The 25,725-nt window shown below is 35.2% G+C and overlaps 3 protein-coding genes across 7 annotated transcripts in view; 1 reads left to right on the forward strand and 2 right to left on the reverse strand.

The window, feature by feature from the left end:
• The window catches only part of znf827 (zinc finger protein 827), a 789,732-nt gene that overhangs the window by 285,905 nt on the left and 478,102 nt on the right, over window positions 1-25,725 (reverse strand). The window lies entirely within an intron of this gene.
• The window catches only part of hhip (hedgehog interacting protein), a 220,362-nt gene that overhangs the window by 38,149 nt on the left and 156,488 nt on the right, over window positions 1-25,725 (forward strand). The window lies entirely within an intron of this gene.
• si:dkey-27h10.2 overlaps window positions 3,443-25,725 on the reverse strand; it is a 31,154-nt gene continuing 8,871 nt past the window's right edge. For 2 of the 4 annotated variants that reach the window (XM_087237358.1, XM_087237357.1), the window contains exons 8-10: window positions 18,658-18,852; window positions 17,601-17,686; window positions 3,443-3,561 (exon numbers count right to left, since the gene is read on the reverse strand). In XM_087237358.1, the coding sequence (XP_087093484.1) occupies window positions 17,634-17,686; window positions 18,658-18,852 (248 nt within the window). In that variant the 3' untranslated portion in view covers window positions 3,443-3,561; window positions 17,601-17,633. Of the gene's footprint in view, window positions 3,562-13,995; window positions 15,588-15,862; window positions 17,687-18,657; window positions 18,853-25,725 lie in introns of those variants that run through there. The other 2 variants (XR_015476689.1, XR_015476690.1) reach the window with 2 other exon arrangements.

The following is a 25,725-nucleotide window of genomic DNA, read 5'->3' on the forward strand; positions in this document are numbered from 1 at the left end:
GTGGACCTTTTTGCAGTTATTGACCTCATTTACAATGTTTGAGATTCAAATACTGTGTTTTAGTGACATTTTAAGCACTATTTTAGCTGGATTAGCCTGTTAGGTCGTCATCATAATGACACATTTAATGTACCAAAATATTTCCTAAAGATTTAGAATAAAGAAAAATGAATAAATACTTATTTTTAAAATACAAATTCATTAGATCATAAATCATTAGAAAAAATAGGTATCTGTTGAAGTTTTCAATTAAAAACTGTAGCCTATTGTAGCCTACAAACTGGCCAGAACATTCAATTGTCCTCAGTCAGAATTTGGCTATTTGAATAATAAAAAATAAAACAGAATAATAATAAAAGAGCTTCATAATTTTTCTAGCCTCACTTGTACAAAAAGTACATTTGATTTGATTGAAAATTTATTGATAACAAAAATAGCCATATTTGTTTTCAAATTAATTTTAATATAGGATTTAGCTTGATCTTAAAGCCTTTTTCATTAATTTTAAGTATTTATGTAGTATTAGGATTAATTAGTATAGTATAAGGATTAATTTTAGTATTTATGATGACCTAGTCATCAAAATAAGACAAATGAGCTCATGTATGGGACAAATTCTAGACTAGCTTTGTCATTGAGGGGTGGGTTTTTCCAACCACCCGAACTCCCCTTGCTATGGGCCTGAATAGTTACCATGAATAAGGTTCAAAATGGGATAATTTTGACACTTACTTTTTTCAGGTTTGTAGCTGGACTTTATGTTTATGCTGTGATGTCAGTTCAATGTACAGCTTGCGTGCATCACATTATCAGACTACTGTTGTCGGCAAGGAGTGAAAACAGACTGAACTTGAGGCCAGGGTGACCTGGTCTGATAACCTCACTACACAGACAGCATGATCGTCCTTCTCAGAACCGCAGATGGCCGTGGCGTGACCGCAGTATAATTCGCAAGTCTCCCTCGTCAACTATCATTCAACATAGGCGCGCGGCTACGCGTGCCCTAACTGAAAGCGGAAGACGCGTCTCTATAGCAACCTCTCACGACACAACCTCTCCAATGCGGCGCTTCGCGATATTTGCAAACAAAACATACGGATCATTTTTATTATCATTTGACAGTAACGGAGGAATGCCACGAAATGTAGCGAAGTAAGAGTACTGATTTATCTCTAATAATTTACTTGAGTAAAAGTACACATTTAAATCTACTCAAAAAGTACTCGTTACCCAATAATTTTACTCAAGTAAATGTAACGTAGTAAATGTAACTCGTTACTACCCACCTCTGGCAAACCACATACAGTATTTAAAGTCAGCATGAACCAGAAGCTGCAGCGTTTTATGTTTTTTTTGGCTTGTTTTTTTCAACTGCGAGCTGATTGAATCTAGTAAAGTAGTAATTTTTTTGAGAAATATTGAGAAAGATGTTTCGGGAGAGTTATTACAACCTAACAAACAACTCCTCATCACAATTTCGGTTAGTTGTCAAAACTGACAGTTGGAGTAGCGTGGTTAAGTTTTTTTTTTCTTAATGATATGCACAGACGAATTGTTTACCACAAAACAAGCAATGTGTGCTAACAAAATCATATGGCTAGTTTTGTAATTTTATTCGTATTCTTTAAAATACAACTTCATGTTTATTTTTAAAAGATATGTAAATCTGACATAAATGTACATATACTCAAATAAAAGATGTTTGCTGCTTATTTAAATTCATATTGGGGGGTTTGGGGGGGTGGGGTGGGGGGACCTAATTGTTTTATGTTCAATCCACTTAAATTTGTTAAGTTAACTTATACAGTTTGTTTTGGGACAACCTAAATGAATGGTATGGAGCTATGCATTTTTGTACAGAGTACAGATATGGAGAACATTATTGTTGATAGCCTTCAGTTTTGTCCAAGTAATTTTCATTAATTAATTTGGCTTTTTTAACGCTTCTTTTTGACCACAATTTTAAAAAACATCTGATTTTCATTGTTTATTATCAGCAATTCTGGATATTTCTTTTTTGATTCTTACTTCCATTTTCGTTATTTTAGTGACCACTGTAGTTTTTGTTTCTTCACTGGAAGGTTACCAACAATTTTTTTCACGTCTGTATAAAACCTTTGTTTTAAAATATTGCGAACAGCTTTGTCATCAGGTACTCTTTTTGAGAACTGAGCCAAAACACCTTTTGTGCATCACTGGAAATATGTCAGTAATTGTGTTGCAGGCTTATTTAAGGCATGTCCCTAAATGTTCTGCTTGTGCTTCAAAAACGTTCTGTAAGGGGCTACAGAATTGACTAAATGGCTTTAACAGGCAGATAAATGATGAACAGCTGATGTTCTCTATTAACGTTTGTGGGTGAAGGCATCTCGTAAATGCAGTCTTAACTACTTCCAACCAGAAATAAAAATTTTATTGCTGGTCGGTCATGTAACCATCTATTTTAGCATTTGCTTGGTTGTTCGGAACAATATACAATACAGATCTGATACAGTAAACTTATTTTATTACAAATAGAACATGCATCTGATACAATTTAGTCTGTTGTATTACACAATGTTTCTTCAGAAATTTACACTAACCAACAGTGATAGCAGTTACTTTTGAACTGTATAGATGCAATAACAAACAGAGTAAAATGAGCAGCCAGAACATGATATACACTCCAAAAATTACGTTTGCTGTTTGTTCAAACTATTTAAAATGAGCTGAAACAACACAATTATTGTTTTTTAGATAACTTAATTGTTTTATGTTCAATCTACTCAAATTTATTTTAAAAAGTTTTTACCGTGTATACATAAACTAAACTATTAGATTACAAATAATAAAAAATAAATAACATCTATAATTGGAATTAATTTTATTGTAGCACTTGACATAATGAGAGTACAATTGACAAGCAATTCATTCTAAACCCACATTGCACCCAACTGGATGTTTTCATAAAGACCATGGGGATTTTTACAAAGATACTGTACAATTTAATAAAATCGTTTGAAATTGGCCAAAACTTAATAAGCAATGAACATCTGCTTTGAAAGAAGTGTGAAAGAATTGCACAGAGACTAATCCTAATGTAATGTAAAGTAATAATGTAATGTAAGTAATAATACAGGTTGTTAAGGCAAACAGTAAAATACAAATTTGTACTTACATTTTACAATCATGTGCATTGAAAGCTTAAGATTATACATTCAAGAGAAAAAGCTGAGCACTATTGTAATCTGAAGACATTTCATTTACATAAGTTATACATTTTTTTATCAATAAAGTAAGCAGTGTACAACAATGTATTGTGTACTTAAACAGAACATTAAAACTATGTATGGTCTAGGCAAAAACAGAATAGGCATTGTCCATAATGTTACAGATTTTATACTATATATATATATATATATATATATATATATATATATATATATATATATATATATATATATATATATATATATATATCCAACTAACATTGTTCTGAAAAGTAGACTTACACACAGGTAAAAATGAAGAAGTTGTTTTCCATGTTGCAGAGTCAAAAATCCATCAATCAGGTTCAAAGATCTGTAAAATAAAGATTTGTATGGAATATACATTCAGTTTGTAGTTTGTATCTCTAAAATAATGGTACAATTATCTTGCTTATATAAGAAACAAAATGTTCAAAGACACTTTACTGTTTTCACAAGAGTTGTGTATTCACATGAATTTAACCTTTGGCATTTAACTTGTCCTAAAACATCTGTTTGACGGAAGAAAAGATCATTTAAATTTATTGATGCTATTTGTGTCAAAGACTCCAGGGTATACTGATACACATCAGCCTTGTTTTGTAAAAGTGGTATAAATGCACATATTGGTATAAATGCACAGTTTTTCCTTTTATAATATTTTATGCAAATGTGGGAGACGTTTATTTGAATGCTCATGAATCTGATAAGCTTTTGCTTTTATTTAAATCTTCTAGGCTTTTACACACTTTGCCGAGCAATGATATCTGTATTGAAAATTGAAAATAACCACTCATTTATCAATAGAAAAGCTGCTTGTTATCCAATTTAACCCAAATACTTCCTTTACGGCCTCAAACAAAGGCACAAGTGGACCATAGACACATCTGAATAAGCTGAGCTGAGGTACAAAGTAAAGTGAGCCTGAGATAAGAATCTCACAACCCCCCTTTATATAGAAAAGGAAAGCAAGTAGCTGGAAGACTGGACATTCCATTGAGGATTTATCAAGACAAAACCAGTGGACTAATCTAAGAGGTCCAATCTGTTAAAATGAAGTGGAACCTCTAATTATATCAGAGCTGTTAGGGCAGGTTTGTAGAGCCAGTTTAAATTTCCATCTCAATGCTTTTTTTGTCCTCGACTACATCAGATTTACTCCTAAGATACAACGTAAAACCTTAAATGTAGCTGGAAGAGTGAAGTTGCAATTTGTTCAATTTCTTTCCATTCATGTATTGAGCTATGTCTGTATCATTCATTCATTCATTCATTCATTTTCTTTTTGGCTTAATTCCTTTATTAATCTAATACACACAGCAGAATGAGCCGCCATCTTATCCAGCATATGTTTTATGCTGCGGATGCCCTTCCAGGTGCAACCCATCACTGGAAAACATCAATGCACTCTCATTCACACACATACACTACAAACAATTAAGCCTTCCCAATTTCCAAGCACCCAGAGAAAAAGCACGTGAGCACACCAACTGACCCAGTCGAGGCTGGAACCAGCGACCTTCTTTCTGTGAGGCGATCATGCTACCCACTGCACCACCGTGATGCCCTGCCTGAATCGTTTGTAATTTAAAGTCTCTTATTTTTTACAGCTTTTCTCTCCGTTGGAATCCATTTAAGAAGTAAAAGTAAATCATTAGTTCAAACCTGAGGCTGAGGTGACACTTCAAGTGCCTTCATTATAGCCCCATGTCTGATTCCAGGTGTGAAAATTGTGATTTGTGTGCCCTAAAATGATGAATTTGTAGTTTAGTTTCACCTCTTACACAATAGATAGTGCTTAGAGAGTCAGTACTCAATTTATCTCCTAAAAGAATCTATCCTGACAGGCCAACACTATCAACCAACAGTGAGCATTAGTCAAAAGCATATTTCTCAGGTCATGAACTCTGCAACACAAGGAATTTGTTTTTGTAATTTTTTCTTTCTCTTGAAATTGACTTTCTTTATATAACCCATAACATAAATAAAAATAATGTAAATAATTTTACAAACAAACATTTTACTTAGATTTGGCTGCTATTCTCATTTGGGAGCTTGACATTTACACATAATTGAATAATAGGACATTTAAATTACTGGCAGTAATGGTTTTAATGCTTCATGAGTTTGTGCTTCCAGCCATCTCAATGCATTCTGCCAAAGCTGCTTTGTGAAGTCTTTGCTTCTACTAAGAGTTAAACGAGACTGTTGGTGGAGGGGTGTCCTGTCAATCCCACTCTGAGGAATGTGGCTGTGATGCCCAGGGCAGATACGGGCAGGTGAAGGTATCTATCTTTCAACAGTGGCCTGATCACAGCTAGACCTCTGAAGCTGCTGCTCTAGGATACTCACTGGGAATAGAAAGCAGAAAGTGAGAGAGAGAGTGGGCTATTGGATGTCCTGACTTTGAATACTGTCTTTTCAGAGCCTCGTCTGTCAAACACGTGATTGAAACTGTGTGCGTGGATGCTCAACTGCACTTATTGCTGTTTCATATTGCTTGTTTGTCACATACATAAATATCCTAAACTAAAACATCTTTAAGTTCAAACTTTAGATTTTTTTGGGATTAAAAAAAACACCAGCAACATAATAATACATTTATTTTAGATTGTAATAGTACAATTTAATTAATGTTTGTGGCTGTCTTAATTTCTTCTATTGAGATATTAAACTATCAAGCTTAAACAAAATTTTTGTTGTTGCTGTTTTTTTTTTTTTTTGATAATAACTCTTTTGTATGTGCTTTTAAAATTTGTGAAAGTTTTTTTTTTTTTTTTTTTTTTTTTTGCAAATAAGCAACCAAATCCAAAAATAAGATTTTATGCGAACCTTTCAGGGGCAATTAAAAAGCACTGAATCAAAGCTTTTTTAAAAGTAAATCTCTGTAACATATTCATTAAAGTAAATTGCAGCTTTTGCTGTTTGGTAATCTTGCTAATAATCTTGCTAAGCCATATTGCGATTTAAGCCTCATTAAAACAGATTCACACTTCTCTTCACATCTGTAATGTAACAACAACAATTTTATTTTTTGAGTCCTTGCTGTGATTTGTGGACCGTTGCAATCTGCAAAGACTTGTTTACTGAAACTGCTGGAATGCTAGAAGGTTTGATTCTGAAAAATGACCTTACACTCTTTGTAAGGCTGGTCTCTAATTAGAATTGCTTGACCTTTGTCCTTTCATTAAGTTCCCACCAGGATGATAGACCAGAGATTCAGCAAATGAAGACAACTTGTGTGAACAAGCACAACATTTAGTACATGCACTTAATTTAAGAAAAATTTTTTTTGAAAAGTTGAGCATATGCTCTATGAAAACACCTCAGTTGTAAAAAATAAATATAAAAATTATTTAAAATTTGTATATTGATTTGTATATTTGTATTGATTTGTGTGTGTGTGTATATATATATATATACACAAAATACTGGTCAAAAATTTGGCTTCAGTAGGATTTTTTAAATGTTTTTTTATGTTTTAAAATATTTTTTTCCTGCTCATCAAAGCTGCATTTATTTAATCAAAAACACAGTAATTGTAAAACTTAAATGTTATTGCACTATAAAATAACTGTTCAAAAGTAGTTCATAATCTAATTAAATAATTTATTCCTGTGATTTTAATGATGACTTTTTAGCTTAATTACTCCAGTCGTCAGTCACATGATCCTTCAGAAATCACTCTAATTATTATTATTATTATTATTATTATTAGGGATTTCCCAATCAGGTTTTTTTTGCCCTCGAGTCCGAGTCATTTGATTTTGAGTATATACCAATATCCAAACCCAATCCGATACTTCCATTTTACATAAAGGCTTAGTAGAAACGATGGAAATTACGGATGAGCTCCTTATGTCTGTGATGAACGAAACATGGCGTACAAGTAGTTTGTCAGAAATCTTCTTATAAAGGTCTGGCAGAGCTTTCTCTGTGAAATAGTGGCGAGACGGCATTTCAAATCAAGGTTCTACGTTTGCTTTTGAGGTGTGTTATCAGGATTTTTGTGTTAAATGTAGCCTTTTCTTTTCCACCTCTTGCAGTGCCAAGTACATATCTCACAATGTTGGCGATGACATTAATGTCGTCATCAACTCTATGATACCTCCTGGCCGCAGACATACTCGCACTTTCCGCTTCAAGCTGCTGACAGAATAATTTTCTAAAAAAAAAAAAAAAAAAAAAGAAAAAAAAAACTGACCCCAAACTAGTGTAATGTATATAGAATTACATAAATATGTGTGCTGATTATCATGGAAATTCCAATGAGTCGCAAAGTCCTAATATTTTGCTGTAGTAATACTAGGTTCCACATATGGAACTCAGATGCAGTGAATTGTTTCTTTCTGGGCACTTCTGTTTGTCTAGACAAACATGACCAGGGTTTAGTGGCGGTCAAAGTTGTGTCTGTTGTTTAGAGCAGCTGGTGGGTGTTTAATTGCATATAGTGTGTTAAAGAATTGCAGCCCTGTTGGTGTTAGAAAAGATTGTTCTTACCTTGTAAACCTTAAACAAACAGTCTTTGTGTCTTCACCAATGTGATCCAACAATAAGACAGTCTAGACTTCCCAGAAAGGAAATTGACTTTGTATTGTAAATACACATTAGTTAAACTAACATATAAATAGCAATACAGGTTGCTTCTTAGTTTTGGGTCACACTAGTTGTCACAGTTAGCAGTATAGCCATAAACCTCTTACTGTATAAATAAACAAAAATCCAAGAATGAAAGAAAACCCATAAAGTGATAGACAAAAGTTCCAAGAAACTTGCAGGAAGTTTGAGATATCGTGTATGTTTGCCATGAACTAATTATCACCCCACTTAAATGACATCACTGCTTTTAAAGTCACCCGAGCAAATTTATCCTGCCTGAAAGCAGCCATCATTAAAAGTATGATGAGTAGCACAGGATGGATAAAAAAAGCTCAAGTGAAAGAACAGCTGGAGAAGGACAAAATATAGATGAACTTTCAGCCTGAGAGCCACTGTACGGCAACTATATGACATGTTTTTAAGTTTAAAAATTCTTATGGCCTTTATTAAGTTTAAATTTTGTTACATTTTGTTATGTATAGTAGGTATCACTTAAATTGTAAAGTAGTATACAACAAGACAAATTGTTATTATATATATTTTTTATATAAAAAAGCAGGCTTGATGAACAGGTGTGTTGGAATGAGCTTTTCTGCCTCCCAACTGTGGAAGAAGAGAATTCATTGGCCTGGCTCAGGGGCTTATTGCGTTTCTTTTATCCTATTTTGCAAAAATAGCTGCAATCAAGGAAGGTGTGAGGATTTACAGAGAGATCAACAGGAACATTGATGAATGTTAAAGAATTATAGAAATGCAATTTGGCAGTTTGTTTTTGTGTGTGTGGTAGTCATTTTACAGGTATTTAGACCATTATTTAAGTCTCAATGAAAAAAAGCACGTCTTAAAGCACGTCTTTACTTTTTTTTTTTTTTTTGTTACAGCCCTATTCCAAAATAGATAGAATTCTTTTTCCCCTCTCAAAATTCAACACACAATACCCCATAATGACAATGTGAAAAAAAGATTTTTTGAAAATGTGGCAAATTTATTAAAAATAAAAAAACCTGAAAAATCACATACACATAAGTATTTACAGCCTTTGCTCAATACTTTGTTGATGCACCTTTGGCAGCAATTACAGCATCAAGTCTTTTTGAATATGATGCCACAAGCTTGGCACACCTGTCTTTGGGAATTTTTGCCCATTCCTCTATGCAGTACCTCTCAAACTCAGGTTGGATGGGAAGCGACAGTGTATAGCCATTTTCAGATCTCTCCAGAGATGTTCAATAGGATTTAGGTCTGGGTTCTGGCTGGGCCACTCAAGGACGTTCACCGAGTTTTTGTGAAGCCACTTGATTGATATTTTGGCGGTGTGCTTTGGGTCATTGTCTTGCTGGAAGGTGAACTTTCACCCCAGTCAAGAGGACAAGAGCACTCTGAAGTAAGTTTTCATTCAGGATGTCTCTGTAGATCGCTGTATTTATCTTTCCCTCTATCCTTACTAGTCTTCCAGTTTCTGCTGAAAAAGATCCCCACAGCATGATGCTGCCACCATCATGCTTCACTGTAGGGATGATATTTGCCTTGTGATGAGCAGTGCCTGGTTTTCTCCAAACGTAACGCCTGACATTCACTCCAAAGAGTTAAATTTTAGTCTTATCAGACCAGAGAATTTTGTTTTTTATGGTCTGAGAGTCTTTCAGATTTTTTGTCTATTTTTTGGCAAATTCCAGGCTGGGAGTGGCTTCCGTCTGGCCACTCTACCATACAAGCCTTATTGGTGAACTCAAATTAAGCTGCTGAAACATCTCGAATGATCAGTGAAACAGAATGTACCTAGGTTCAATTAAGAGCTTTATGGCAAAGGCTGTGAATACTTTTTTTGATTTTTCAGGTTTTTGATTTTTAATAAATTTCCAACAATTTCAAAAAATATTTTTTCACATCATCATTATGGGGTATTGTGTGTAGAAGTTTAAGGAAATAAATGAATTTAACCCATTTTGGAATAAGGCTGTAACATAAAAGACTGTGGAAAAAGTGAAGCGCTATATGAATACTTTCCGGATGCACTGTATATATTATATGGTGCAAATTTTTGATCATAGTTACCAGGCATTATTCCATATCAATGTTGCTTGGCTATATTTCTATTTAGATTGGAATACAACAAAATTGTATATAGAACTAGTTTCTCCGTCCCACCTCTTTACCCATTGATGGCGTTATTGATCTTACCTGGGAACATTGCTCTAACAGTTGTGGCGTTCTTGCCCATTTATTGCCTCTGCTTGTTTTCGCTACAGGCACATGGTCATTTTAATGAAAAATACCTTCTGCATCTTGTATTTTTATCATTTGAGGATTGTGATCTCAAAGTAATATGCCGTTCGGTAGATCTGGCCCAAAGTTTTACTGCTGTGATTAGCTTGAATGGTCAACTCTTTAAAGTGTTTCGACTGTCACTTAGGCCCCGTGTACACTAAAATGTTTTATTTTAAAAAGCATAACTTTAGCTTACACCTTCTGTCCACACTACCCCAGAGTTTTAGAATCACAAAAACTGAGCATTTTGGAAACAATGAAAAGGCCATTTTTGTTTTAAAATGCTGCTGCTTCTTGTCAGTGTGGATGGGGGAAAACTGAGACTTCTGAAAATGCGTCGCTGCAGATATTCACATATCTACTGTAATTGTGGCTTAAAGCCAAAATAAGGTAAACAAAGTTCAGTGTACACTGGACAAACTCCAGAGGACACTTTGAGTAAATCTTCAAAGGCAACAGTGTAGCTTCATAACATCATTTACATCACCCTGCAGGCTATTTTGATCCACTCTCTTAACAATAAAATGAAAACATGATATAAGGAAATGCCTGTTTTCATTTTGATATTAACTTGACAGACACCAAAAATGCTGAAGCATCGTGTAGCTACATATTTATATGACCTTTATCTTCACTGTATGCATATTTATAACAAAACAGAACTCATAACATAACTGCCTGCATTCATTTTCATTGAAAAATTTGAAATAGTCTCTTTTGCTGAATATCAGTTTTAATATTTAATAATGGCGATCAAAAGTACAATGAGTTTCTACAATATAGGAAATAAAGGCAAACAATCAGTCAAATGTGCAGAATCAGTGTATTTACATTAAATAACTTATCTATGCACTCTGCCAAAACATGGTATCTTAGAACAAGTAATAGATTCAAAAGACTGCAGAGTCATTAGACAGAGACAAGATCAATTAAATATATTAAATATAACTATAATGAGATGAGATCCAGAGGTAGATCCTTCGTGAACTGTCTGACGTGCGCTGCTCTTTCCTGGGGAGATGTGCTCAAAGCATCTGCTGACAGCCTGCAGCTCAGACATCTGCATACGCTGGAGTGCATGACACAGTGTGTGTGCGGTCACGTAATGCGTTTACAGCGGTACAGTGTTGACGGGGAACTATTTAGAAATGCTAGATGAAACACCTATGTGGACACAGATCGTTTTCATTCTAAAATGTCGTTTTAAAACTAAAAAAATGAAACGTTTACGTATTAGTGTAAACAGGGCCTTAGTGACGTGCGGCATATGCTACTGTGTCTATGTCCTAAAATGAAAATTCAGTCAGTATTGGATTATATTGTTCCAAACTCAAAAGTTTCATTTAATCTGATATGAGAATATCTTTAAAATTTCCAACTTTCTTTTGTTTCTATTATTTGACATCTGGTGCTAGCGTGAATAAGGTTTGGTAATTTTCACCGCATTTAAAGATACTTAATTTAGACTTTGTATATATGGGTTGATTAATGATTTGATTTGAGAGTAAATATATTAAAATGTTCCTGTATTCATCAAATGGGATGAATTTGAGATAAATCCACTGGAGAAGTTTGGATTTCCTTGATAAAACTTGAGTTCTTCTGTGTCTCTTCTGGGTCTTTCATTCAATAGCTGTAACAGCTGACAAAATCTTTTGAAAGCCTTGGTGTTTGAGCTTTGAGTTTCACAGGGAAAAGAATTTTGAATCAACACAGGGGTGAGGAAATGCTGATAGAATGTTTTGTTTTTGGGTCAACTATTGACTGTAAAGAGGAAGACCTGTTGCCACTGAACTTTCAAGAGTTGCCACATCCATGCTCACTTTGCAACACTGTCTTTTAATGACAGCCCAAATTTGGCTTTTTCTTTTGCCACTAAATACAGTCATCAATGTCTGTCTACATGCAAACACTGAAATTCCAATGAGTCATGTTCTGTTACTCTATAAATGTAACACAACCTATGAATGTAATCATGGATACAAATACATTACTAACAGTTAAAACCAACAAAGGAAGCCACTTTACCAATGTCTTAGAATGTTTCTTCAACTAAACGCAGTTACCTAACTTTCTCAAATGGTGAAAGAGGAAATTTCTGTTCTTTGCTGAGTAAAAGTTATATGTACAAAATATACAACTTTTCTACTAAGCTCACATGAAAGATTATGGGTTTTAACTCAAACCAAAAGGCACCATCTGGTAAAGCTCTGAGTTTCTCTCACTCCCACTCTTCCCAAGTTACACCTGGCCAGGTGAGCCGATAACCACATCAAAACGCTGGTAGTCAATAACTGCATGTGTACATGCGCAAACACACATTAGTTCCACACCAAAGCACAGTGTCTAATACTGTTCAGGCCTGGGCGAGTGTCGAATTGTTATGGTGAATTCAGCACAAACTCGGGTTCTTTGTCATTAGACACTTTTTAAAGAACCACTCCTAAAACTTAAGATTGAAGATTTTCATATTTGACTTTTTTCTTTCTTGCTTAATCTGGAATCCATCAATGTCATTGAGAGATTTTTACAATTTACTGTAAACAAATTAAAACTTTGAGTAGTGAATAACAGTAGCAGGGCTACATAAAGACCAGGGTAGCAGTGGCTCACTCAGATTGACGGATTGAACCAAATGAGATGCTAATATTTGTGCAACATAAGAGTTCTTAATATATATTTTAGGCAAAGTCAGGAACAAACTTGTGACACACAGGTTTTATGTTTTGAGACGTGTTATTTGTTTGGAGTGTTTTGACAAAAATGTCAGATAGAACCTTATAATTCCTAGGTGACGATTAGTAGTCTAACAGTGTGCAAAATTCATGGTTCAGTGTGATACAACACAGTGGTATCACAGTAGGGGACATTTTGAGAGTAAAAAAGAAAGACATTTACTTGGTCTGCGCAATAGTCTAGTGGTTAGCATGCCGACATACGGTGCAGAAGCATGCCAGGGCATCCTGAGTTTGAATCCCGGTTCAAGGATATTTCACAACCCTACCCCCCACTCTCTCTCCAACATTGCTTCCTGTCTCATTACTGTCCTGTCTAAAAAAGGCAAAAAGGCAAAATTAAATCTTAAAAAAGAAAGACATTTACTTGATTTTTACAAGTGCTTTATTTATTAAAACTAAAATCATAGCGCGGAGCATTTACTTTTTTTTTTTTTTACTTTGAATAGTGTTGGAGGTGTAAATGACCCATCTTCTGTGGCGCATTCTTAGCAGCATATAAAACAAATCAGCTTCTTCCTTCCTCAGGTCTTTGGATATTTATGCATTCAGACGTTGATGTCCAAACACATCTTTTATATAAGTTCAGTATTGTTGTTGCAGATAAAATATAACATAAAAAACATGATTTAAATATTTTCCAGTTGGTTAGATATGAATTAACAGTCATACAAATATCTTTACCGGAGCCTCTCTACTTGACGGTTGGTCTCACGTGTCCATCATGTTTGTAGTTTATTTACACTTTTCACACTTGTTTGTAGTTCTACTGAAATTCATGTCCAACCCACAATGTACTGTTGGCAATATCAGCAGTTAGAGTATGGATGGTTCTACACTTTATTTTTTTACCGGAAATAGTAAATTAAACGGGAACCTTTGGCATACTTTTTTCAACATACTACGATTTGGGACATACTAATTCTATATTCATATACTATTTAGAACGGATAGTATGTAAATTGGGACTCAGCATGTCATCTGCAGTGGATCATGAAGTGGGTAACAAGGCTCAAATAATATGAACAGTGAATAATTTATTGATGTACCTGCAACCACTGTATTTCTCCCTTACTTAATTACTTAGTAAATGTATTTTTCAGTTGTTTTCGATGAGAGCACCACATTTTCAGAATGTGAAGTTCTGAGTTCTTTGTTTTTTTAATGCTCTGACATTTAAAGAATGAGTTAAATGTAGCAATGCAGAAGTGCTCTTAAACACTCACAGCTAAGTATTTTTGGAAGATCCCTGTTTTCAGCTGCACAAAATGGTTTGAGGGGCACATGCCTCACGGATGTTCTTATGATCTCATGATAATCACATCGATGTTTTAAGTCATATTGCAAGTAGCAAGTCCAGCATATGCCTGACTGGAGTAGTGTGTTTTTCTTGAGGGTGGGAGGAGCACACAGAATTGTCAGATACAGAATGCCATTTGGGCTGCCTTGTTGTAAACGCAGTGCCTTAGAGAACATTATATTTCATACATTTTAGCCTCTTTATCTATAAAAATATTTATTTTCTAAATAACCAATGTGAATTGTTTGTTTTGTAATGCATACTGCATTGAAATCCTCGTACGAATGCCTCATTACCATTAGAAATTCCAAGAGTTCAGTCAAAGCAGGGTAAATCCGCCTTCAGCTACTACGCCATTCAAATCAAGGCTTAAAACACATCTGTTTAGCTGTGCCTTAACTGAATGAGCACTGTGCTACGTCTGACAGATTGCACTAGAATGTCTTTCTTTTCTTTTTCATTCTATTATAACCTGTTTAATTAGTTTTTAATCATTTTTATTATGTTCTTATACTTGTCACTTTTATTCCTGTTTATGTAAAATATTTTGAATTACCATTGTGTATGAAATGTGCTATATAAATAAACGTGCCTTGCCTTATTACAAATGTGTACTGTTACACTTCTAATTTACATGTATTTGATAATGTTCAGTCTCTACTTTAAACTTTTATGCTTGTTGTATTCTTGTAGTGTAGTAAAGACCTTCTCAATGATATGACAAGATTTCATGTATGATTCTTAACAGATTTTCAAGTAGTAATTTCACTTTAAGACATAATCGCTAATTTTGCATTTAGCTATTTAATTTTGCATCACCTTTTTCACCTCATGTTTAATAACATTACATTTTAGTTTGAGAGCAGGCACTGAAGTCTATACACTTAAAACAGTTTTGGTCTTGGACTATTGGACTCTTAAAACAGACAAAACAATGTCGGCCGCCAAGTTGAGGCTTGTAATGACTAACTTTTATGTGTCCTGTCTATGAACTTGGGTATATAGAGAGGCCAACTGCTGTCAGTTGTCTACAATTCTGTTGTCTGATTAAGCATTTCTGTTACTCTCTTTTGTGTGAACAAAGGCATCGTAAAGTGAAAAATGTAAATAGGTATGGCTACAGCATTTACAAGAAGCCATCAACTGCCAAAACCTGGAAACAGAGTCCCTGGCAATGACCAGAGAGCACATGAAAGCATACCCTCTTATTGGAAAATAATACCCTATATAATAGTCCCTGGGGCTCTGGCTAATTATACTGCTTTATGAGGAGTCATGGTCATTAGCTGTTATCTATGGGGGTGGGAGAACATGACCTCTTTCAAGTTCATGTCTCTAACCTGTCCATCAGTTTCAAACCAGCTGGAATGAATGAGAGGTTTTCTTTCTTGGTTTTCAAACTTTGATATTTTTCACTGTTGCTGATTTTTAGAATAACTTAGCTTTTCCTTTTGTTTTCTGTTAATTATAGTTTGTAGTCATGTAGATGGAATAAATGTGTGTTTTTACTTGTTGGCTTTATCCTTTACACTACCTAATATTTACTATTTAATATTATTATCAGTAAGTTTTTTTTTAAATAAATTAATATTTTTCATTCAGGAAGGCTATAAAATAAAAGTGACTGAAAAAAACGTGTTAAAATATATTTAATTTAAAATGTCTAGCATTTTTTTAAGGTGTTAGTAAAATAAAAATAAAAGTTAAATCATAGTTTTTATGTTATATACCACTGTATGTAAAATCTTCTATAAACTGTTTATATGACTTATAACTAGAAAATTCTCTTAGTTAAAAACTCTATTTGAGTATTTTTAGCATAAAAAATGGTTGAATTAACAGAATGTCTCCGTACTTTGTATGTGACCTTTTTGCTGAGAATGTTACACTTCTGACAGGACACTAAAAAGTGTAGAATAGTAGCCATATAAGCACCATGGTGCATTCCATTTGTCCATACCGTGGGGCATCTTGAACTGAAATGCTGATAAGGGTCTCTCATCAGCTGTTAACAGAGTAACAAATTTCACTGGGAGCTGCAAACAGAAATAAAGCTGCTGGGGCACAGGTGTGAAAACACCATGACAGAAAGAATTAGAAAACCGAAATCTCTCTGAAGTGTATGATGGCATGAGACCTGAAGCAACACCTGTGTTTGAGTTCAGTTAAAAAGCAGTGAGAGATGGAAAGCCATGTTTCAAAGGTACAACTCGATTGCATTGGTCTGTGTGAATATGTTATTTATACTCTATAACAGCCTATTTATACCTTATTTTTGTAACTCTCTGAATCTAGTTTTACACATTACAGGCCCGTAGCAAGGGGGGGTTTGAAAGAACTACCCCCCCCCCCCCCCCCCCCCACACACACACACTGACAATGATCCAAAATTTGCCATTGGTCCAGAATTTTTGCCACTGCATTCTCAGTTGACCTATTTTGACTGCTGAAAAAAATTGACCATTGAAAAGGTCAGAAGCACTAAAAGCAGCCTATTAAAGTTAATTTTAATACTAATTAGGCTGTGTATAAAAATCCAAAATCAAACAAAAAGTTTTCAAAAGTTTTTTGTCGGTGCTCTTTGTGTAAGGGATTCATCAGAATAAACATCAAAAGTCAGTCCAAGGGACTCAGAAAATGTAGAAAAAATAATAAAAAGCCTTAATTGACATGGTTGCTCCTTGAAACTGCGGCTACATCAGGTTACCCTGATGAAGTCAAGTGTTGTCAAAACGTGTAGTCGCAGTTTTAAGAGATACCCATGCCAGTAATTAAAAAAAAATGTTACACATTTTTCGAGTGCCTTAGACTGACTTTTGCTCTTTATATTAACTAGGCTGTTGTTTTAGATGAATTTTCGAGAGAGGCTCGAAGAAAATCTTGAATAATAATTCTGACTTCAACTGTGTATATAATATACTTTTCCCACAGAACTGTCTCCCTTTTGAACTCTGCCCCCACTGACTCTTTTACCCCCCTCATATTGTACACCCCCAAACTCTCCCCATAACCACTGCACTATTTAATATTTGCACATTTAAAATTGTACATATTCATAGCACTTTGTTGCACTAATTCATTTTGAATTGTACATATCCACTGCATGTATACATTTGTAATTAGGTTCATATCTGCATAGTTCAGATTTCTAATAGCAACCTATACATATATTCATATATTCTAAATCTCTGATCATAGTTAATACAACCTGTATATAATGTTCATAGTACATCCATCTGTAAATATCACCCACAGTTGTTCTATATCCTGCACTTGCTGCTATTGAAATCCTGGTTAGACCTAAGCTGCATTTCGTTGCCTTGTACTTGTACATGTTTTATGGCAATGGAGTTGAATCTAATCTTATCTAATAATGTTATGTTCTTAGAGTATGTTCTTTACTTGAGCACATCCAGCAGAGTAATCCAGCGGAGCACTGTTAGCATCTATGGCCTTCTGAAGCACACTTACCATTGTAAAATGTTGGGAAGGAGCTGATTTATTTTAGAGTGGACCATCAAGAAAGATCTCAATGAATTCATACCCATTGGCAATGCCTGAAAGGAAGATATGGAGTGATAGAGTTAGAGTATTAGAGTATTCAATCAACTCAATCTGCATTATAATCTCAACTAGGTGCAAAAACTAGGGAAAAAAAAAAGATTTTTCAAATAAAAAAAATAAATTTTTCTGACTGATATTGGGTTAGATTCAAATGTGTGCAGCAGACACTAAATGAACAATGCTTTAATTCTTTAAATGTCTATACTGTAAATATGGTTTACTGTAAATATGGTTTACAATAATGCTGTATTAGTTAATGCCAGGAGGCTTTTCTGTGCAGTCTTTGCATGGGTTTCCTTTAGGTCAGGGGTGTCCAAACTAGGTCCTGGAGGGCTGGTGTTTTGCATAGTTTAGCTCCAACTTCCCTTAACATTCCTGTCTAGAAGTTTCTAGTATACCAAGAAAGAGCTTGATTTGCTGGTTCAGGTGTGTTTAATTGGGGTTGAAACTATATGGACAGAGTTTGGACACCCCTGCTTTAGGTGCTCCGATGTTCTGAGATTTTATCCTAGCTATTAGATTATGCTACCTACACTGTAATTAAATGGTTCTAAGGTTGGGCTTACGTAGGTTGGGGCGATATTACATCTTCACATCACACTAATCCACATTACAATTGACACTGGTAGCAAAATCTGATGGGTAGCATATTGCATCATCAAAATGTGCTACCTACTTTTTGAATGAGAGGTAGGACAATCTGGCAGGGTAGGACAAACCGACAGAACACCAGTTTACACCACAGTCCAAAGAAATACAGTATTGGTAAATTAGAAGTGTATGACTGTGTGGTAAATGAAAGAGTGTATGGGTGTTAAAACATATCATAGAGTTTATTTCGCTGTAGAGACCACTGATAATCATGGACTAAGCTGAAGGATAGTGAGGGAATGTATCTCTTCTGATCCTGTGTCTACAGAACACATCCAAGTCCATAAAACCTGACGATAATCTTCATACTCACCTTCAATTCTTGTGTTGTTGCTGTTGTTTTCATTAAGAGTATCATCTAGTGATTCCATTGAGGTTTTGGTTGAGATCGCTGGTTCTGCATCAGTCAGATCCACTACAGTCAGTTCATCTTTTTTGTCATTTGGAATCACTGTGGCCTCAGGGGTGGACAAATTCTGTTGGTTTTCTTGTTTAACATCAGGTATTTCTGTAGAGAAATTATGTAATAATTTGGTTTGGGTGATGAAATAAAAAAGTACAATTCTTCTATTAACATGACACAAAAAACACAAGTCAATGTAATCTGTTTTAAAGGTCCCCTATTATGCATTATAAAAGGTCATAGTGTGGTTTTGGGGGTCAACAATAGTCCGATTTACATGTGTGGCCAAAAACCCTTTCATTGTCTTATAACATGCATTTAGTTCAGCGATTAATTTTACTTTTCATGACTGTAATCTGCAGTGATTGGTCTGATGAATAAATCTGTTGTGATTATCGTTGAGTATCATTTTATTTGAGCAATTTCAGTTCCAATTTAGATTTTGCTTATTGAATCCAGTTCCTACCGATTTTCAGCTCCAATTCCAATATTTTTTGGAAGAAACAATAAAATAACAGTTTACGATGTGCTTTAATTAGTCTTTATAGCTGTTTGCATCCAATAGATGGAAAGTTTAAGTTTAAAGCTTTTACAGGGTTAAGTTATTAAGCTATAGTGTGTTCAACATTGTCACATGCCGTGGCAGATAGATACAACTGTAAAATGCTGACTGCCATTCGCCATGCGAGAATGACTGAAAAAGTCAGGAACCAATAAACGAAATAGAAATATGCACATTTTATTAAATACCTACTTTTTTGATATTTAGAACTCTACTCAACCCTAATTGTGATTGATTCAGCAAAATACCCATCACAGCTTATGAAGTGTTAAAGCACAATCACCCATGGTACAGAGTATATGTGTGAGCCCAAATGCATTATTAAAATAATGTAATGTGATGTAATATATTGTACTATTGTAAGCGCTTTACAATCATAAGGCGGGTCTCTCCACACCACCACCAGTGTGCAGCATCCACTTAGATGATGCGACGGCAGCCACAGGACAACGGCGCCAGTGCGCTCAACACACACCAGCTATTGATGGAGTGGAGAGACAGTGATACAGCCAATTGCTTGGATTGGGATTATTGGGAGGCCATGATCAGTAAGGGCCGATTGAGGGAATTTGGCCAGGACACTGGGGTTACACCTCTACTCTTTACAAGAAGTGTCATGGGATTTTTAATAACAACAGAGAGTCTGGACCTCGGTTTAACGTCTCATCCGAAAGACGGTAAACATGTTAAATGCAAATGCTAAAAAACAAATAATGCAGTTAAACACTTGGATATTGCTCTGTTATTAATCATAACTAATAATAATGTCTACAACATGCAGTATTAATTGATACAGCGGCAAAAGTTTAACTATTCTGAACACTGACCATATTGCGCTGTGTGAGCAAGCTTGTTAGAAGTGCGCACTAGTTTTTTCATTTTAAAATGAAAGCAAAAGCAGTGTTTTTCATGTCCAGTGTTTAAGAAGAGATGATAGTGGCCTAGCAACAACAGTACCCATGGGATTGCAAGCTCAGAAGTGTACATGTAACATTTTAGATGCAATATGCTAGTTAACCGGAGAGATACAGTACAAGCTGTGCAAAGCGAACTCAACAGAGTACAAGGATTTTATCATTCTAATAAAACTTACAGATTGTGATCTGAAGGAATAAGAAACTGGTTCATAAAAACTGTGTACTGACAAAGTTCAATTAGACTATAGACTTTGATGCTGATGCTTCTTTTAATAACAAGTAGAATCCTGTGTTAGGTAGGGTAAGCTAGGTTACTGTCGCATTCATCTGTAAATGACAGGAAGACAGCACAAGGTTGGCCATAATGTGGTTATGTTGTGAAAATTATCTTTAACCAGTTTTCCTCACAGCCTTATCTGTAGGCATCTCGCTGTGATTACTCATCTTCACATCATAATGCAATCCCATCCTCCACAATCTGCAATAGTTTTAAACACACACTCTCAGAAATAAAGGTACACGAGCTGTCACTGGGGTGGTACCTTTTCAAAAGGTACACATTTGTACCTAAAAGGTCCATATTGGTACCTTAAAAGCATATATTAGTACTTAAAAAATTTAAGAGGAACACTTTTGTACTTTTTTGGTACTAATATATACCCTTAAGGTATTAACATGGACCTTTTAAATTTAAACCTTAGCTTGATGCTTTCATTCATTTAGTGCTTGGTTACACACTGCATGAAAGGTCATTTTCAAAAACCTATAATAGGGGCTTTTTAATATTGTTTTTAGGATGTTTCCATAATTTCATTTATTTGATTTTGTTTTGTTGTTCAAATTCCATTTTTCCAATTAAAATATAATCTAGTAATCAAAAGTCACAATTACTTACACAGTGGCCCTGTTAAATAATATTTCATTAAGTTAAACCTAACATTATTTTCAGTGATTGGTAGAATAAAGTTATAAATAAGGTTCAGTTTGTTGCACAAAACAATTGTTTGAGGGCCGTGCAGGAGGTTTGATTTGCTTTTTCTCAAAGTGACTGTGGCCATGGGCCGCACTAGGAAGTGAAGGTGAAACCTGTGCGCACATTTAAATGATCATATCGCATTTTACAGTTATGATTATGACAAGCATTTGATATGCTTTTTTTCATATTGAAAAAGTAGTGTTGTGTATGAAAATAAATGTTTATTATAGGAATAATTAGGAATCTGATAGTGACAAAATTCTAATTTTACCATTAAAAACAAATGGTCTAATAATGTTGTCAATGGCAGATGACAAGTGCATGTCTTAAACATCATAAATTTATAAATATGATTAGTTGTATTCTGATGTCATCATTTTACTGTCAATTAACAAACAGGACATATTTAAAGTCTTTTTAAGTCCACAATAATACAAATTAAGCATTTAGAGCAGGGGTCACCAATCTCGGTCCAGGAGGGCCGGTGTCCCTGCAGGATTTAGCTCCAACTTGCCTCAACACACCTGTCTGGATGTTTCAAGTATACCTAAGAACTTGATTAGCTTGTTCAGGTGTGTTTGATTAGGGTTTGAGCTAAAATCTTCAAGACACCGGCCCTCCAGGAACAAGTTTGGTGACCCCTGATTTAAAGCAACAGTAGACCTACACATAGGCCTAAAATTATTATTGTTGTTTTACCATATGTTTGAGAATTAACAATGATGATAGGTTAATCATATTAATCTTTATTTTACTTTCACAGAATCATGAGAAAAATCTTGATTTTAAGCGAAAAAAACATTGTGATTCACATTTTTGCCAGAATCGTGCAGCTCTAATACAATGTCAAGCAAGCAGAATGAATGCAAAGCGTGCACATACTGTATTTGAAGGTGTGGATTTTCATGTGATATGCACTGTATATTAAATGCTGTTTTGTTCCTTCTTAACAATAATAATAAATAAATACATTTTTACCTGCCATAACTTATGATAGTTCATGTTTTTCTTGTATATTCATAGCAATGTGAAAAGAAATTTTCAGCAAACACATAAAAAAAGTATTTCACTGTATAATAGTACTGCACTGCAACAGGTTACTTGCTTCACAACAATTCTAATTAGGCTAAAAGCACAAATGTACTCAAAACACCTGGCTCTCGGTGGTCTCAAACCTGAGGATTTCTTGTTCCCATCATTTTCACTGCAGTAGTTCTTGAAAATTAGCAGTGGGAGAATTAGAATGAGCAGGTGGTACAAATAGCCTTATGACTGGAAAGTCAGCACTTACAAGATAAAGGGATGTTGTAAAACCATTAGCAGCTATGTCATTACAACGCGCACTTCTGTTTTCTGTTCCTTTAAGTCATTTTCTTTCCCTCTCACATTGTTACTCACTCTCTCCAGTCGTTAGACCTGGAGGCGTTTGCAGTAAGTAAAGCTGCTGAAGCCAGGAAACGGATTGAGTCCCATTAGTTCCTAAATAAGAACCTACAGAGCTAGTCAATAACAGACAGCAAATTTTGGTGGGAAAAGAACCATCTTTGAATTACAGGTGGCATGAAGAAAAACTGAGAGTACAGGAAGTAATGCCGTGTAAGCCATTCTAGGTGCTTTAGGCAAACTACACCGTTTGTTAGCTCTTTTTGTTATCTTTGTCTTCTTGTATTGTTACAAGGTGTTCCTAATCCATATACACAAGAACGTGTGATGTAATGGACCTCAAATAAATTAAATAGATTTAACTGGATATACATTTTAATTGTGTAGACCTAGAAATAAAAAAGGCTTTCTAGGACTTTTTCATTTTTAAACAGCATTTTAGAATGAAAACCCTTCCCACTGGGCATGTACATATATTTTCGAAATCCTATTTAGTTGAGTCTTTGCCGTTTGCTATGAGTAGAACCTGCCTCCTAACCAACTGAACATCTTACAATATATAAATGCCATAAAATATGCTTCTTTATTAGGTACAACTGTCAGTCAATCACATGGCAACAACTCAGGCATGTAGAAATGTTCAAGACAATCTGGTGCAGTTTAAACTTAACTTTTTCAGAAACTGATTATTTATTGGGATTTTTATGCATAACCCTCTCTAGGGTTTACAGAGAATGGGCTGAAACCAGAAAATATCCAGTAAGGGGCAGTCCTGTAGGCGCAAATGCCTTGTTGATGCCAGAGGTCAGAGAAGAATGACTTGTTCCAGCTGATAGAAAGGCAACAGTAACTCAAAAAAAAAAAACACTCGTTACAACCGAGGTATGCAGAGAAGCATTTCTGAACGCACAACACATCGAACCTCAAGGCAGATAGACTAAAACAGCAGAAGACCACACCGGGTGCCACTCCTGTCACCTAAGAACATGAAACACAGGCTCACCACAATTGGATAGTAGAAGATTGAAAAAACGTTGCCTGCTCTGATGAGTCTTGATTTCTGCTGCAGTATTTGGATGGTAGGGTCAGAATTTTGCGTCAACAACATGAAAGCATGGATCCATCCATCCATTTTGGACCCATAAGTACCAATTGAGCATCGTGTCAGAGCCACAGCATACCTGAGTATTGTCGCTGACCATGTCCATCTCTTTATGACCACAGTGGACCCATTTTTTGACGGCTACTTTCAACAGAATAACACGCCATGTCAAAAAGCATGAATCATCTCAGACTGGTTTCTTGAACAAGACTAGGAGTTTACTGTACTCAAATGGCCTCCACAGTCATCAGATAAAGCACCTTTGGGATGTGCTGGAACGCATCATGGATGTGCAGCTGACAAATCTGCAACAACTGCGTGATGCTATAATGTCAGTATGGACCAAAATTTCTGAGGAATATTTCCAGTACCTTGTTCAATCTATGCCACAAAAGATTAATGCAGTTCTGAAGGCAAAAGGGGGTCCAACCTGGTACTAGTAAGGTGTACCTAAAAAAGTGGCCAGTTAAGGCATATTAGGGGTGGGAGAATCAAAAATGTACCCTTTTTTTGCATCTAAGATTTCATCTACAGAGACATCCATTTGTATAGCGCTGTGGAGTTTTAAATATGTCATGTTTTCAGGAGCTTTTTTGTATATTGACATTTTTTGGAACATCACAACATAGCACTTTTTTCAGAAGGCATATTGTGCTAATTTTATTGCACAATAGACTGTTTTGTCCATATGCAAGTTCAAGGTTTTGGTACTTGAAAGTTTTATAGTTCAGGGTACTTTCAAAACCACTGCACCTGAAATAAAAGTCATTTTAGTTGATATGACTCAGAACACTCTCTCTTGATAGTAATATTGGAAATATCAAGTATTTTTTGCTCTTTATTAAGCAAGCAAAAATCACAATACTTGTTTATTTGATATACCACGCCCTTACTACCTAAGTTACTACCTAGATTAAACTAGGCTACCTGGTAAAAGCCTTTTATTGGATAATTACGGAAGGTACAACTTATGCAAAAATATGGCCACCCCTCTGTGGCTGCATAATAATGTGCTCCTTCTTTATAAGACAAAAATCACAGTAAAATGGCATTTGGTTTCTTGAGAAAGCTAGATAATGTCATGTATTTCAGACAGAAATATGTAGTGTAGCTGTATTGAGAAGTGTGAAAAATAAGCAATGCAAAAGTTTGGGCACCTTCTCTTTTGTGTGAATTTCAAAACCTGTAATCATCAATGCTAACTGATTACAACACAAAAACCTTAACAGTGCCAACACGGGTGCAGCCAATCATGAAAAAGGATATTTAAGACAGCTAGTTGATTGCTAGTTGTGCTTTTTATTGTTAATCTAAAAGTAGCAACATGGGGACCTTAAAATAACTTCCTAATGACCTTAAAAACTAGGGTAGGATGAAGGAGAAGGATGCAAAAAGCTATCACAGAGGTTTAAGGTGTCTATCTCCACAGTCACAAATATAGTAAGAACATGAAAGGCCAAAGGAACAGTTCTTGTGAAGGAAAGATGTGCTAGACCACGAAAAATAACTGAAAGCCAAAGAATAACTGAATGGATGGTTCTGCCAACGAGAGTCGTTTTAAGAACACAGCATTCCAGGAGAAGAACATGCTCCCCACTGTAAAATTTGGTGGGCTCCATCATTTTGTTTGGATGTGTGGCTAGCACAGGTAATAAAAACCTAGTCAGAGTTAAAGGTTGCATGGATTCCACCCAGTGTCAGCAGATTCTGAAGAACAACGTTCAGGAATCAGTCAAGAGGCTGAAATTATGACAGGGTTGGATGTTTCAGCAGGACAGTGACCCAAAGCACAGTTCCAGATCTACCAAGGAGTTCATGCTAAGACACGATATAATGATCTAGAATGGCCATCCCAGTCCCCAGACTTGAACATCATTGAAAATCAATAGATTGATTTGAAAAAGGCTGTTCATGATTGGCACCCATGAAACTTGACTGAACTGGAGAAATTGTGCAAGGAAGAATGACCTAAGATGCCTTCAGCATGAAGTCAGGTACTCATCTTAGACTGTAAGAGGCTGTACAAAAGATTGATGTT

This window comes from Danio rerio, chromosome 1 (assembly GCF_052040795.2).
Source record: "Danio rerio strain M-AB ecotype USA chromosome 1, GRCz13ab, whole genome shotgun sequence".
NCBI classification, from domain to species: Eukaryota; Metazoa; Chordata; class Actinopteri; order Cypriniformes; family Danionidae; genus Danio; species Danio rerio.